At 46.3% G+C, this 12357-nt stretch overlaps 2 protein-coding genes across 2 annotated transcripts in view; one reads left to right on the top strand and one right to left on the bottom strand.

Annotated features, from left to right (window-relative positions):
* Window positions 1-243: 243 nt before the first annotated feature.
* On the bottom strand, window positions 244-2793 carry LOC104952599 (LIM domain-containing protein ajuba-like). Its single transcript, XM_010779453.1, has 2 exons — window positions 2174-2793; window positions 244-1810 (listed from the first exon to the last, which is right to left on the bottom strand). Exon 2 carries the CDS (start codon window positions 1780-1782, stop codon window positions 244-246), a length of 1539 nt encoding a protein of 512 aa, XP_010777755.1. The 5' UTR covers window positions 1783-1810; window positions 2174-2793.
* Window positions 2794-5091: 2298 nt separating this feature from the next.
* The window catches only part of mrpl52 (mitochondrial ribosomal protein L52), a 9558-nt gene continuing 2292 nt past the window's right edge, over window positions 5092-12357 (top strand). Inside the window, exons 1-3 of the mRNA XM_010775636.1 lie at window positions 5092-5169; window positions 5467-5536; window positions 6016-6083. Of these exons, the coding sequence (XP_010773938.1) occupies window positions 5136-5169; window positions 5467-5536; window positions 6016-6083 (172 nt within the window). The 5' untranslated portion in view covers window positions 5092-5135. The remainder of the gene's footprint in view (window positions 5170-5466; window positions 5537-6015; window positions 6084-12357) is intronic.

The raw sequence follows: 12357 nt of genomic DNA on the forward strand, positions 1-12357 counted from the left end.
GCCAATCACCTGCCTGCATCAGTTTCTGAAGTTTCTCCTTTATGTTTCGCGTGCTACAACGCTGCGTGTCCCTGCAGGTTCCCAGTTACCATACACTCTTTCAACTATTAATCTGTCCGTCCATCCATACAAGCCTTTCATTTAGAGAGATCTGAGACCAGGCGGTGAGGGGGACACTAATAACACGCTGAGGGAGGACGCTATGTGATTGGACAATGTGTGTTAAATGCTTCTGATAACCTTCTAATTTCTCCCTTTTCGAAGTGAACCCTGAATATTAAAAGAAAGCATCTCACCAAAGAACTCCTGCCGGCTCTCCACGCCCTCCCTCCCAGCACCACCTGGCTCCTCCTGAGGTTTGAGGGGCCCCCCGGCTGAGCAGGGCCCCACCGTGGAGCTGGGTTTGGAAAGAGCCAGGCCCTCCATGAGCCCCCCGCCCGCCAGAGCGTTGTCTCTCAGCAGAAGTCTGGTGAGCTCTTCCTGGTACCGCGTCCCGGGCAGGTCTGAGTACCGGGCCCTGTCTCCCTCTTTGCCCCTCACCTCCGCCTGCTGCTCGACCCACCACTCGGGGCCCGCCTGGAAGCACGCCGCACCGGGACTCCCAACAGCCGGGGGGTAGGAGTGCCGGCTGTCGTACGCCCCCGGACGCATCCCCCCCTCCAGGTACTGGGTCCAGGCCTCCACAGGGGTCACCCCGGACCGCCCTGGACCGTACCCCGACGCAGGACCCCCGGGCTGCATGGAGGGGGACTGCTGCTGCAGGGGGAATCCTCCAGAGGCCGAGTAGCGAGAGTCGTAGCCAAGACTGATGCCGCTGGTCCGGTTGCTGCTGCAGCGACTCCCCATTGGGCTCCCCCCACCCCCGCCGCTGGCCGTGCTGGAGGCGAAGCTGGACCGGGGGCTGACCAGCAACGACTCCTGCAGGCTGAATGAAGAGCATGGGCTCAGGGTGGGTCCCGGAGGGTAGAAGAACCCCCCTCCCACACCTCCAGGAACATCAGAGGAGCGGTGCGGGGGGTTAGAGAGGGACGCAGGCCTCGGGTTCTCCCACAGCTCGCTGCCCGTGCTCAGGCGTTTGTAGAACAGAGCCTCCTGGAGAGAGAGGCGTTTGTGTCTCTCGGGCTCGGAGAGGTAGCCCGGTTCTGCCAGGCCACCTCTGGGAGCCGAACCATAGCCCATGGAGGCAGGGTACGGCGGGGGGGCGGAGAAAAGCCGCTCCTCTCCCAGCCGCCGCCTGACCAGCTGCTGGAGCTCCAGGGAGTAGCGCCGCTGGTTGAGGGACGTCTTGGAGCCGTACGCCCCCAAGATGTCACACTCGGGGCCCAGGCCGGACTCCCTCCTCATGTGGAGGTCCGCGCCTTCGCCCAGGTAGCAGGACGCTCTCTGCTGGGGGGAGCGGCGCCTCAGTGGAGCCAGGGTGGAGGGGTGCTGCTCGCCATCTTGAGGTATGGAGGAGGAAGTAGGCGGTGGGGAGAGGAGCTGAGAGGGAGGCATACCCATCCCTCCTCCTCCCCCCCCTCCTCCTCTCCCACTTGCAGGAACACATGCGTCGCTTGTGGTTGCAGAGGCAAGCGAGAACTGGCCGGGTCTGGAGGGCGAGGCAGAGATGGGAGCCGGTGGCAGACCGGGGCCCCCCCCACCGCCTCCAGAGCTGCCAGTGTTAGCGTTGCTGTTATTAGAGTTGTTGGCAGAGTCATGTTTTTTCTTTGAACTGTTGAATTTCACACTGCCCGAGTCTGTAAGCTTTAACTTCTCCAGTAACTTGCTGATCGGCCTGTCCATGATGGAGCCTTGTCGTTTTTTCACCTGTCTGGGCACAGTCGCTCTTTAAATTACAGATCAATGTTCTCAAATACAGTGTGGGTAGATAGAAAACACAATTATGTTCAAGTAAATCTACAGTTTTCACTACGAAAAATGAAATGGCAGTCTCTTATTCTCACTTAGAAATAAAACAAACTGGCCTTTAAAAGAGGACCCTTATATACACAAACACAATAAATACAAAACAGATAAATAAGACTTTTAAGACATTTCAGGTTTTTACATGACTAACGCCTTCTAGTTGGCCCTCATGTGGAAAACCCACAGGCACAGGTAGGATAATCCATTGGATTACTAGACAATTATTAATAGTTCAAGTCAATCCAGGCAGGAAATAGGAAAAACATACATCCAGGACACTTCGGTGTGACCTATGGTCGCGGAGGGCCTCCTTTGTGGACCCTCATGTGGCTCCACATCTGCATCTTCTCTTTTAGTCAAACTGTGGGAAATAACCTTCAGGAAAGTCGCTCTGATATCTCCAGTGCGGTGAGGGGGTGTCTCTGTTGAATTTTCTTTTCTTTTTTCAAACACAAAGCGCAGAGGTTCAGCGGGATGCACACTTCATGTGGCTCCGGTGTAGACAGGAAAAATAAATCCGTTTGTGCACAGAAAGTCCACTTCTGCCATTCATTTCAGGGCAAAGTGTGCTCGGTAAAAAAAATGGTAAATACTATGTTTAACTTAAACTCAGGCAACAGGAAACACACATACGGCTCTCGCTATAAAGACCCCTCAGTCCGTCCGTCCATCCGGCTGCTTTTATCATTCCCGTTTTCAGAGCAGAAATCCCGTGGAAAGAGTAGCGGAGAAGTTTGCGGAGAGAGAAGGAAATGAAGGAAACCGGTTACAGTTACATCCCAGAGTACCGGAGCTGGACTAAACGACTTGTTTGAGATAAATAAAATCCCTCCCCGTGTGCATTGCTCAGTCGACAACTTTGTTTCTTTCTTTCTTCCCCCTAAATAATTACTTACCTCCCCCTCTTTTTTTGCAAGTGTATCAAGCTGCCTACGGCGTATAGAGATAGTTCCGGTTACACATTTCAAAATAAACTCTTTACTAGCAACCGCTATATATTTTCGAGAACAAGAACATCTTTCGAATCGTGTTACAGCTGTATTTGTTATATTACATAACATATATTAATGCTGTGTATTATTGAGACACCATGTTATAGTATGTGCCTCCCAAATGGTTATTTGAGCTCGCAGTTTGAAAGCGTCAGTAAACATTGCTCTTATTTTGAAGGTGGAATCACTGAACAAACGTCCCTTGGCGTAGTATCGCGATGTTGAGCTTGACACACCACTGCTCCTTTATCAGTCAGCGGCGGCTCGTTTCCCCCACAGCGCCGGAACACCTTTCAACCAGCCATGGCTGTTTCGTCATTCATACGCAAAACTCCCCCAGAGGATGTGCCCCCTCCACCAAGATTTTAAAAAACTCTCTTAAAAATAACAGTTAAAAGAAAACATTGGTGTGAATTGTGTAGATTATGTTAGGAATGTGCAAAAAAAGCCAATTGTAAAGGTTTTTCTGACAAATCTTATGTGTTTTATCAATTATTACATGCTTTGAAGGAATGTGTTGATTGGTCTCCTGGAAAATAATTCACAGAAAAGCACTCGTGTGTAAATCATTAATCATGTTATTATAATGGGCCACTTCCATATCCATAAACGTACATTCAAGAAAGTAAATTCAAGAAACCATGCCTTATTTTCTTAAACAATAAGTCTGTGGAAGTGTTTTACCTTTTTTCTATTACCTCTGTATTTTACTTGATACTTTTTGTCAAGATAGAAATATGAAAATCATATTATTTGATTACTCTAATACGTTAATGTGTAAATTATATGTATTAGCTTTTATGCAAATAACCTTTTTTACACAAAACATATGCAATCTTAATAAATATGAGCCAATGTACCCAACATCATATTAAAAAGTTAAAAACTAGTTCCACGACAACCAGCCATAACATTAAAATGCTGTCCACACAAAAATAGTAATAACATTATATAATAATATAACAAGTACAAAATATAACCCCATATTATCTTAGTTACTAAGCAGCATTTTACTTGTATAATGGGGTATTTTTTACATTGTGGTATTACTACTATTGTTTTAAACATTTTATATCATTGTTATTCTTCACTACATTTAAATCATTGAAAGAACTGCGTCGTTTAGGCAACGGCACTACTTTATTGTACCACCAGCCTGTGGAATGTGCGGAGGGGCACGGCTGAGTGAGGCAGCTGGTGAATTTTTTCGGCGTGTCTGAGTTCTCCAAGGAGGATTCAGGGTAAACATCCCGCTGCTATTACAGGACTGACCAGCATTACTCAGACCTGGTATCCGGCCGGTTTGTGGCAGTTAACGGACACACCAAAACACAACAAACCCTGATCAAGTAGCTTGTGTTTGTCCTGGTGTGTTTAAATAGGCATACCGGCTTTTTTGTGTGCCCTGGAGCCCCTTTCCATGGAGCCTTTCACGGCCCTTGCGGTTGAGCGGAGTCCCTGCAGCAGCCTCTGCAGACTCCTGCCTCACAGCCAGCGAGTGGGAACTTGCCTGAAAAGCTAACAGAGAAATTCTTCTGGGCTTAGCAGCGGAGCACTTCATACAAAAACAATACTTTGAAGAGCTGCGAAAAGCGGCACGGCTCTGTCTGCATTTCTGCTCCCCCAGTCATGTCTACAGCCCATAATGCTTCCATGAAGTCCTCTCCTTCATCTGTCTCAATCGTAGCCCATTAGAGTGCATGTGTGTAATTATTTCCTCAAAGGGCAGACATGCAAACACAACATTTAACATTAACACAACTATGATCTGTTTCATTATTTGAACCTGTCAAGATGAAAGTAATTACTTTTAAGTCTATCCGAATTCCAGACAATAAGACATTTGCTTACATTGGCCTTATGTTGTCCTTTACATAAAATAGGTTATTGAGAGAGGAGTCATTCTTGTTATATCACCCTATTTTTTCTCTTTTTTCTTAATTAAAAAGTTGTACCTGTTTTAAAAACGAGTTCAAAGTACTTTTTTTTAAGTTGAGAGACCCATTAGAAAAACAATTCTGTAAAAAATAAATGGGCTTTTCAATGTATTGTTTCGGAAACTTTTGTTATGATTGAGTTTCACGTGTAAGCATTTTCTCAAAAGAATAATGTAGTTTATCCAAAACCCCAATTAAAGGTTTTAAGGGTGGACATTTAAAATAAATATTAGTGGTAGTTCTTGACTTTTGGTGCGTCTTTAGCGCCCTCTGGTGGTCATCACAGGAGAGTGCACACAACATGGCGGCCCCCGTGAGGACATTGTGCAGTTCAGGTGAGACAAGACAGAGGTTATTCACTAAATAAGCTGTTTTAAGACCCATTCAAACTTTAAAGTTAAGCGTTGTTGCTGTAAATATATTTGTGTACTCGTCTATACCTGTAATACAGCTTGTTTGTTTGATGAATCGCTGTAAATTCAGTAACGAGCATCGATGCTAACGGTGATGCTAACAGTTCTGTAATGCAAACTCTTTAAGTTAGCAGCTTTTATTCCACACGATGTTAATGGCGTTTATGAGAATCCAGAGGTGACTTTAGAGACTGTTTTGTTTCTGCACTTGTTCCTCAGTGCTGAGGCTCTCCAGCAGGCAGTTCAGCACAACATGTGGAGTCCAGGGTGGAGAGAAATGGAGGAAAGAGTAAGTGTACTGTTGACACTGATGCTGTGTTCCTTAATCATGTGTTGAAGCAGGGGTTGACTATATAATGATATAGTAATTGCTCAACTAGCCATTTCTACACGAGATATGGGCATGCATAGTCCTATTTAACATTTGTACTTTATGTGATGTTGTTGTACACTAAATCTGCATCAGAACATACCTTGTTCACAGCAGACATGTTGGTTTGTTATAGTAGGAACAGTACAAGTGTAATGGATTATATTATTCAAATGACTGATTCATTTAGAAAAGCTGGTTTCATTGTGCTGCTATTTATTTCTGATAGCTCGCTGTCATGGTTTCCTTTCACAGTTATGTCAAAATACTATATTATTGTGTTTTCCTTTTTTTCTGTGTTTTGTATTAGTCGTTCACATTTTTGTCCTCATTTTAGGTTTTCATTTCTCTTACTGTGTTGAATGATTTCTAATGTCATAATGTTTCTTTGCTTGCAGAAATGGAATTTCTAAAAGTGGCTCAGAATACGGCCCTCTGACCGATCTGCCTGATTGGTCGTTCGCAGGTATAGTTACATTTTTCCTTTTTGTTGTTGTTGTTTTTTTTTGCAACAGAGCTCACATAACTGAGGTTACCTACTGTAACCCCAGCTTCTATGAGTAGATGGCGAAGCCCTCTATGGCTATCGCTATTGGGTAATCCCCCTGCACACCCGCGCAGCACTGAAACACTTGTAGTCCACGCCCACCCGCAAGGTGGGCCCCCCCCCCCACAAATAAGAGTCCACCGGTCGCGCGACACAGACCTAACCTGTCTACCTACTCGTCCCGGACTAGTCGTCCTCCTATGCAGGAACGTCAAAGCGGGGGAGAGTAGGGGGGGGGGGTGTCAAAGTTACCCTATGTCCTTTGGAGGACAACATAGGGTCTTGGTACAGACGCGAGGTTAGCTCGACGACGCTTGAGGACACTTTCTCTAATAAAGCTCCAAAGGGTTAATCCGTCCTTTTTGTCCCCCAAAGTGAGGGCAATAAAAAGATTAGGACTTTCTTCTTGACCCCCCTTACTCTGTAGGAGCTAGACAGGCATAAGGTGTAACGACTTTGCTAGTTTTGTCCCGAACGCACCGCTTACAAAAGTGGTCCCATGCTGAACCAAGTGCACAGGTGGACTTCCGTACGATGCAAGGTGCGTATGGGTAGTAGGCGTATTGTGTCCTTTAGGACGCAAAAGAGTAAGTCCTATAGTCTCGTCTGATTAGCAAGACGGCAAACCGTATAAAGGAACCCGGGAAGGAGCGTAAAAACACAATACTCTTCCGACCTCGGTCGATGTGTTCTCCTTCGGCCAGTACACCCTCACACCAAAAGAGACTGCTGGGAACGATAAACGACGCGGAGACGAGGTCTCTCCTTCAGCCGAAACTGTCTGGACCCGATGTAGAGCATAACGTAGACAGTTTCGGACCAAGTACTTATTTATACCTTCTTCTCGGACAGGAGAAGGGAGAGTCCTGATAGCAAATAGACCCATCACCTGCAATATGAGTCGAGGTCGGCTAACTTACTCGGCCGTCCGAGAGCGCCGTCGACCTCCCCCTACCTATGAACTGCGGAAGGAAGGCAGCACATGTCCGTTGGCGTGTGTGTCGGCGGAAGAGGCACTGCGGTCGACGAGACGTCAACCGCAAGTACAGGACCAGCGCACTACATTCAGGGTCCCCAGAAAGGTTAGTCCCCAAACGCTGAGGATCTACACGTCAAGTAAAGTCGACGGGTACTTTCGAGACCGACAAACTCTGGATACCCAAATATTTTATGACGCTCCTAGACGACCCCAGCCCATAAGGAGGACAGGGTCTAGACGTCGCACACCCTTTGAGGGGAGCGTCGGGAAAACGGAGTGCCTGTCGCCGCAGCTACCGCACGACGCAGTGGTACGCTAGTAATGCAGTGCTAGTGTCTCTTCGTGAGAGGGGCGGGGGTAGTCGCTAAGGTAATCGCTATGACTCGCTTACATATAAGGGCACGGGCTTAACTTGTCCTCCCCGAGCGTCTCGCGTCGGGTCCGGGCAACGAATACGCTCCCCCATGCCCCGTGAGTCTGACGAAAGTGCCGGCGTGACTCGCAGGAGTCACCCTAAACCGAAACCACAATGCGCGGGTCGATTCGTTCGGGCGTAAACTTGGAATCTGGTCCAAGGGGAATTTGGACAACCAGTCGGAATTTCATTCCATAATGAAACCCGAATAGTCGCTTTTCCCTCACTCATCTAAACAGACGAGAGAGACACCGAGGCAGTACGGAGGCCTAGGTTCCTCTTTAACCACAAGTCGGGACAAAATCGCTGGAGTGTTGCGACCGAAAAGTAACGGTTTCCAGTAGTGTTCGAGAAATTTCAAGGCCTACTCACTAGTGGAAGCTACCGGGAAGAAGGGGGAGGAGTTGCCAGCCTCGGCTTTCTTCGGCGGGCACCGACGGAACGCGGGGGGTAAGAGTCGGCGGACCAAACCGGCTAATCATCCCTCGCGGAGCTAGCCCGTCGGAGACAGACGTGTTTGTCGACAAGTGTGACCGGACACACTTCGACAACAGTGGTCCCCGTATACAGAGGAGACCCACCTAGGGGGTCTCTTGAGTTACGCCGTGAGGTGGCCCCCTTACAGGAGGAGGTGCGCGAAAGTGCCTCCTTACAGTACCTTCTGTAACGTCGACGACGTAGCAACCAGAAAGGGGGACAAGTAAATAAGTTAACATAAATTCCCTACAGAGGGTTAAGGAGAGCTGTTGGGACATGACCTTAACAGGACAGCCTCACTCACTGCAGTCCCTGTGGTCGACCCGGCGAAGAGGACAGACTGTGCGTCCTCTCGACGACAAGGTAGCGAAGATACTAGCACCCGTTTCCACCTGGAAAGCAGAGGTGAAAGAGGCGCGACCATAAATAACAAGGGTCGGAAGTAGGGCAGCCTCTTCTATCCGTACAAAACAATAGCAGGTCCATGCCACTACTAGGTAATGCCGTACCGTGTTTGTCCGTTACCCCACAAAACTCGTCCACACAGAACGAAGATACGGCCCGCCTTGGGTCCGCCCGCCGTCTGTATGTATGTACGAAGCGGGAATTGGGTTTATCGCTATCCGGAATCTCCGCTTTCGGTATACTGCTTTATCTTGACTCCAATGATGACATTGGGGCTGAAGATACTCCATATCTAGCCACCTCGGGAAGATTCACGACCCGGGTGACGAGATGCTTATCGACTTCTTTTCAATTAAACATACCCTCGTCTAACCTGGCCCGGAGGAAAGGATAAATATGGCCTTCNATTGCGGGAAGTTGCGAAATATGCGGAAAGTTGCGAAATATGCTAAATATTCGGGGGAAAAGAATAACAATTTTTTTAAATATTGGGCTGTCTTATTTATTCTCTCTCACACACAACCTGCCACTAACGTTAAACCCCTTTCCTATTCAATTAAACACATTCAATGTTTATTTATTGTAAAAGCAATTGGGCTATTTTAATCTCACACACACACACACACACACACACACACACACACACACACACACACACACACACACACACACACACACTTCTCTGTCTCATTCTGTTTTCATTTACTCGTTCGTTATCTGACCAGCTTCAATCTTGTAGGCTACTCACTTCGTTTCTTGTAGCCCTCTAAAGGGTTTTGGAGGTTGATGCCTCGGTGAACGTGAGCTGTTTGGCTTTCTTGTCTGCAGCAGCAGAAAGCATTTTCGAATGTTTGAATGAATCAAAGTGGGTCGTCACGTCGATGTTCTCTTATGCTCCAACACACAGTTGCACGGGGTGCAGAATAGTTTCCCCCCACTTTTTGCCCGGTCTTTAGTAGAAATGTTCGTCGGTAAATGAGATGGATTAGATTTTTTCATCTTGGTGTTTTCTCTATCGTGTGAGCTCCACACGTTCACTCTATACAGTGTTGTTTACATTCTGTGATGCGCGAGCTGATGACGTCACGTCAAGACGAGTTCAGTTTTTTTCCCCTCAACTTTCTGTGGAAAAATGCGGGGATTATGCGGCCTTTTGATAAATATGCGGCCTTTTAAAAATCCGCGCCATTTTGCTGATTATGCGGTAAATTCTGCGATCGCAGAATCGCGTTTTTCTGGAGGGTCTAGCTAGTGTACAGCGCCCGGGGAGCAATGGGAGTGAGGGGGTCGGGGTGTGTCTGGTGCCTTGCTCAAGGGCCTTTCCCCCCCCCCCTCAAACCCCCTGTTATGCCCTCTCTTGTATGCCATTGATCATACCATATCATTGTACTTACACACTTCATGTGTATATAATATCCCTCTATGTTTTGCTAATGCACATTTCTATTTCAACCTGTATATTTTCTACTTTTTTAATGCTATTTTATTTCTATTGAGATGTTTACATTTTGGATTGTTTATTTCTAGTCTTTTCATTTCTCTAATGTACAATGCCAGGTCTTTGTATGCTGCTGCAACGCAAACATTTACCAAATTGGGAACAATAAAGTGCTTCTTATCTTACCTTATCCTATACCTCCACCCTGCTCCGTGTTGTACACTAACTCATCAGAAAGGTGGAGTGAATCTGAAGGCCTACAGGTCGAATCTAAAAACAGCAACACATCTAGTAAATTGTTCAATTATTATATTTACCAAAGGCGGATTAAACCTCTTTGACTCGTTGTCTTGTCTACTGTGTTAGGGTGAATATCCACAAAAAGCAAAAAGAGCTTTTTGAACTGCAGGTATCAGGATGACTTGCTCACACTATAAACTACTTTTTGTGACACTTAACTTGTATTTGATATATATAATCACAAGCTACAGCCATTCCCTCAGAGTCCTGTAATATCCTGACTAATGGGAGCTGCAGGAGCTTTTAGTTAGATCAATAAAGTACTTCTTATCTTATACCTCCTCCACCCTGCTCCGTGTGCAGTAAGTCCTCAGAAAGACGGAGTTGATGAGAGGACACTGCATTAGATTTCCCTGCATGATCTAAATCCCTCCAGGTCGAATCAAACAGGAGTTATTCAAACCACAATCCATAATTCATGATCCTCCTCTGAACCTCTGACAGAGTTCAGCATGTTAATTGCTTCAGTTAGTGCACGAGCGTTCCTAGCAGAGGGATATTACTCCTGACAAAAAGCTGCTAGGCCTATTACTGTTACAGCGTAAAGGTTAGCCATTGTCTAATCGCAGTTTAGCATCTGTTCCTGTGCACAGCAGCTCTGTCAGGAGTATGATTTCTCCACATGATATGTCAGTCTGCATGATCTGCAGCAGGCTCTGCACAACTATTGAGTTTAGAGAGGGGCATGCCGACTTTTCCTCTGCCTTTGCACAACAATGAACCGCTCCAGAGTTCGCAAGCAAGCGCTCCGAGACCACCTATTTTAGCGGACCAGAGTCCGGTTGTTTAGTTCACTTCAGAGGTCTCGGACTGTGTTCACACCGACCCAAATGAACCGCACCATGCGGCTAAACGCACCAGGGTTCGATTCAACCGGACTATACAAGGCAGGTGTGAACGCACCCTACTGGACCCCATACATCCATACATTATACAAACACAGCCTTAGAAATGACCCCAAAGTTGGATGTTGAACACAATTTGAAATGACAAGCTTTGAAAAATAGCCCTTTTCTCTCTCCGTCCTGCAGCATCCTGACTGATGGAGCTGCAGGAGAGTGTGTGTTTCGATGAAGAGGGAAACTCATCGTTGGCACCGATCGACACAGATCATAAAGGCTTCTTTGTGAACGCTGACTTGTCTCAGTGTGCCAAATTAAAAACTGGATGTAACCGAACACGGGATGGTAGAGCGATAAGATCTGGAGTCAGCCATGTCCCTGCAGGCCTTCCTCCTCCTCCTCTTCTTCCTCTTGCTCCTCTTCTTCCTCCTCCTCCTCTTGCTCACTACAAAAGCTCGAAATCTTGCCAAGTATATGTCTCTAATATCTAGTCAGAATATGTCTCTACACCTGATATACAGTAAGACACAATAACTTCAGAAGGCAAGGCAAGTTTATTTATATAGCACTTTTCAACCCAAGGCAATTCAAAGTGCTTTCTAAAAAATGAAAGACATTCAGATAATGGCATTTAAAATCAGTCATTAAAAAGAAAAGATAATAAAAGAAACATTAAAAGAAAAAATACATGGATAAAAGTTACAGTGCAGTCTAAGATGTGAATAGTTCAATTAAAAGCAGCGACAAAAAGAAAAGTCTTCAGCCTGGATTTAAAAGTAGTCAGAGTTGCAGCGGACCTGCAGGTTTCTGGGAGTTTGTTCCAGATATTTGGAGCATAATAACTGAACGCTGCTTCTCCATGTTTAGTTCTGACTCTGGGGACAGAAAGCTGACCAGTCCCTGAAGACCTGAGAGATCTGGATGGTTCATCATTTAGCAGGAGGTCAGAAATGCATTTTGGTCCTAAACCATTCAGTGCTTTATAAACAGCAGCAGTATTTTGAAATCTATTCTTTGACATACAGGAAGCCAGTGTAAAGACTTCAGAACAGGAGTGATGTGATCCTCTTTCTTAGTGTTAGTGAGGACTCGAGCAGCGGCGTTCTGAATCAGCTGCAGCTTTCTAATAGATTTTTTAGTGAGACCTGTGAAGACACCATTGCAGTAGTCCAGTCTACTGAAGATAAAAGCATGGACAAGTTTTTCCAAATCCTGCTGTGACATTAGTCTTTTAATCCTGGATATATTCTTTAGGTGATAGTAGGCTGATTTAGTAATTTTTTTAATGTGACAGGTCAGAGTCCATGACTACACCTAGTATTTTTGGCTCTATCTGT

Source organism: Notothenia coriiceps, unplaced genomic scaffold (genome assembly GCF_000735185.1).
Source record: "Notothenia coriiceps isolate Sejong01 unplaced genomic scaffold, NC01 NC01_scaffold00000339, whole genome shotgun sequence".
In the NCBI taxonomy this organism is placed as follows: Eukaryota; Metazoa; Chordata; class Actinopteri; order Perciformes; family Nototheniidae; genus Notothenia; species Notothenia coriiceps.

Coding starts and splice junctions, on each gene's coding strand:
- LOC104952599 (XM_010779453.1), bottom strand. CDS start 1,782: ATGGACAGGCCGATCAGCAAGTTACTGGAGAAGTTAAAGCTTACAGAC.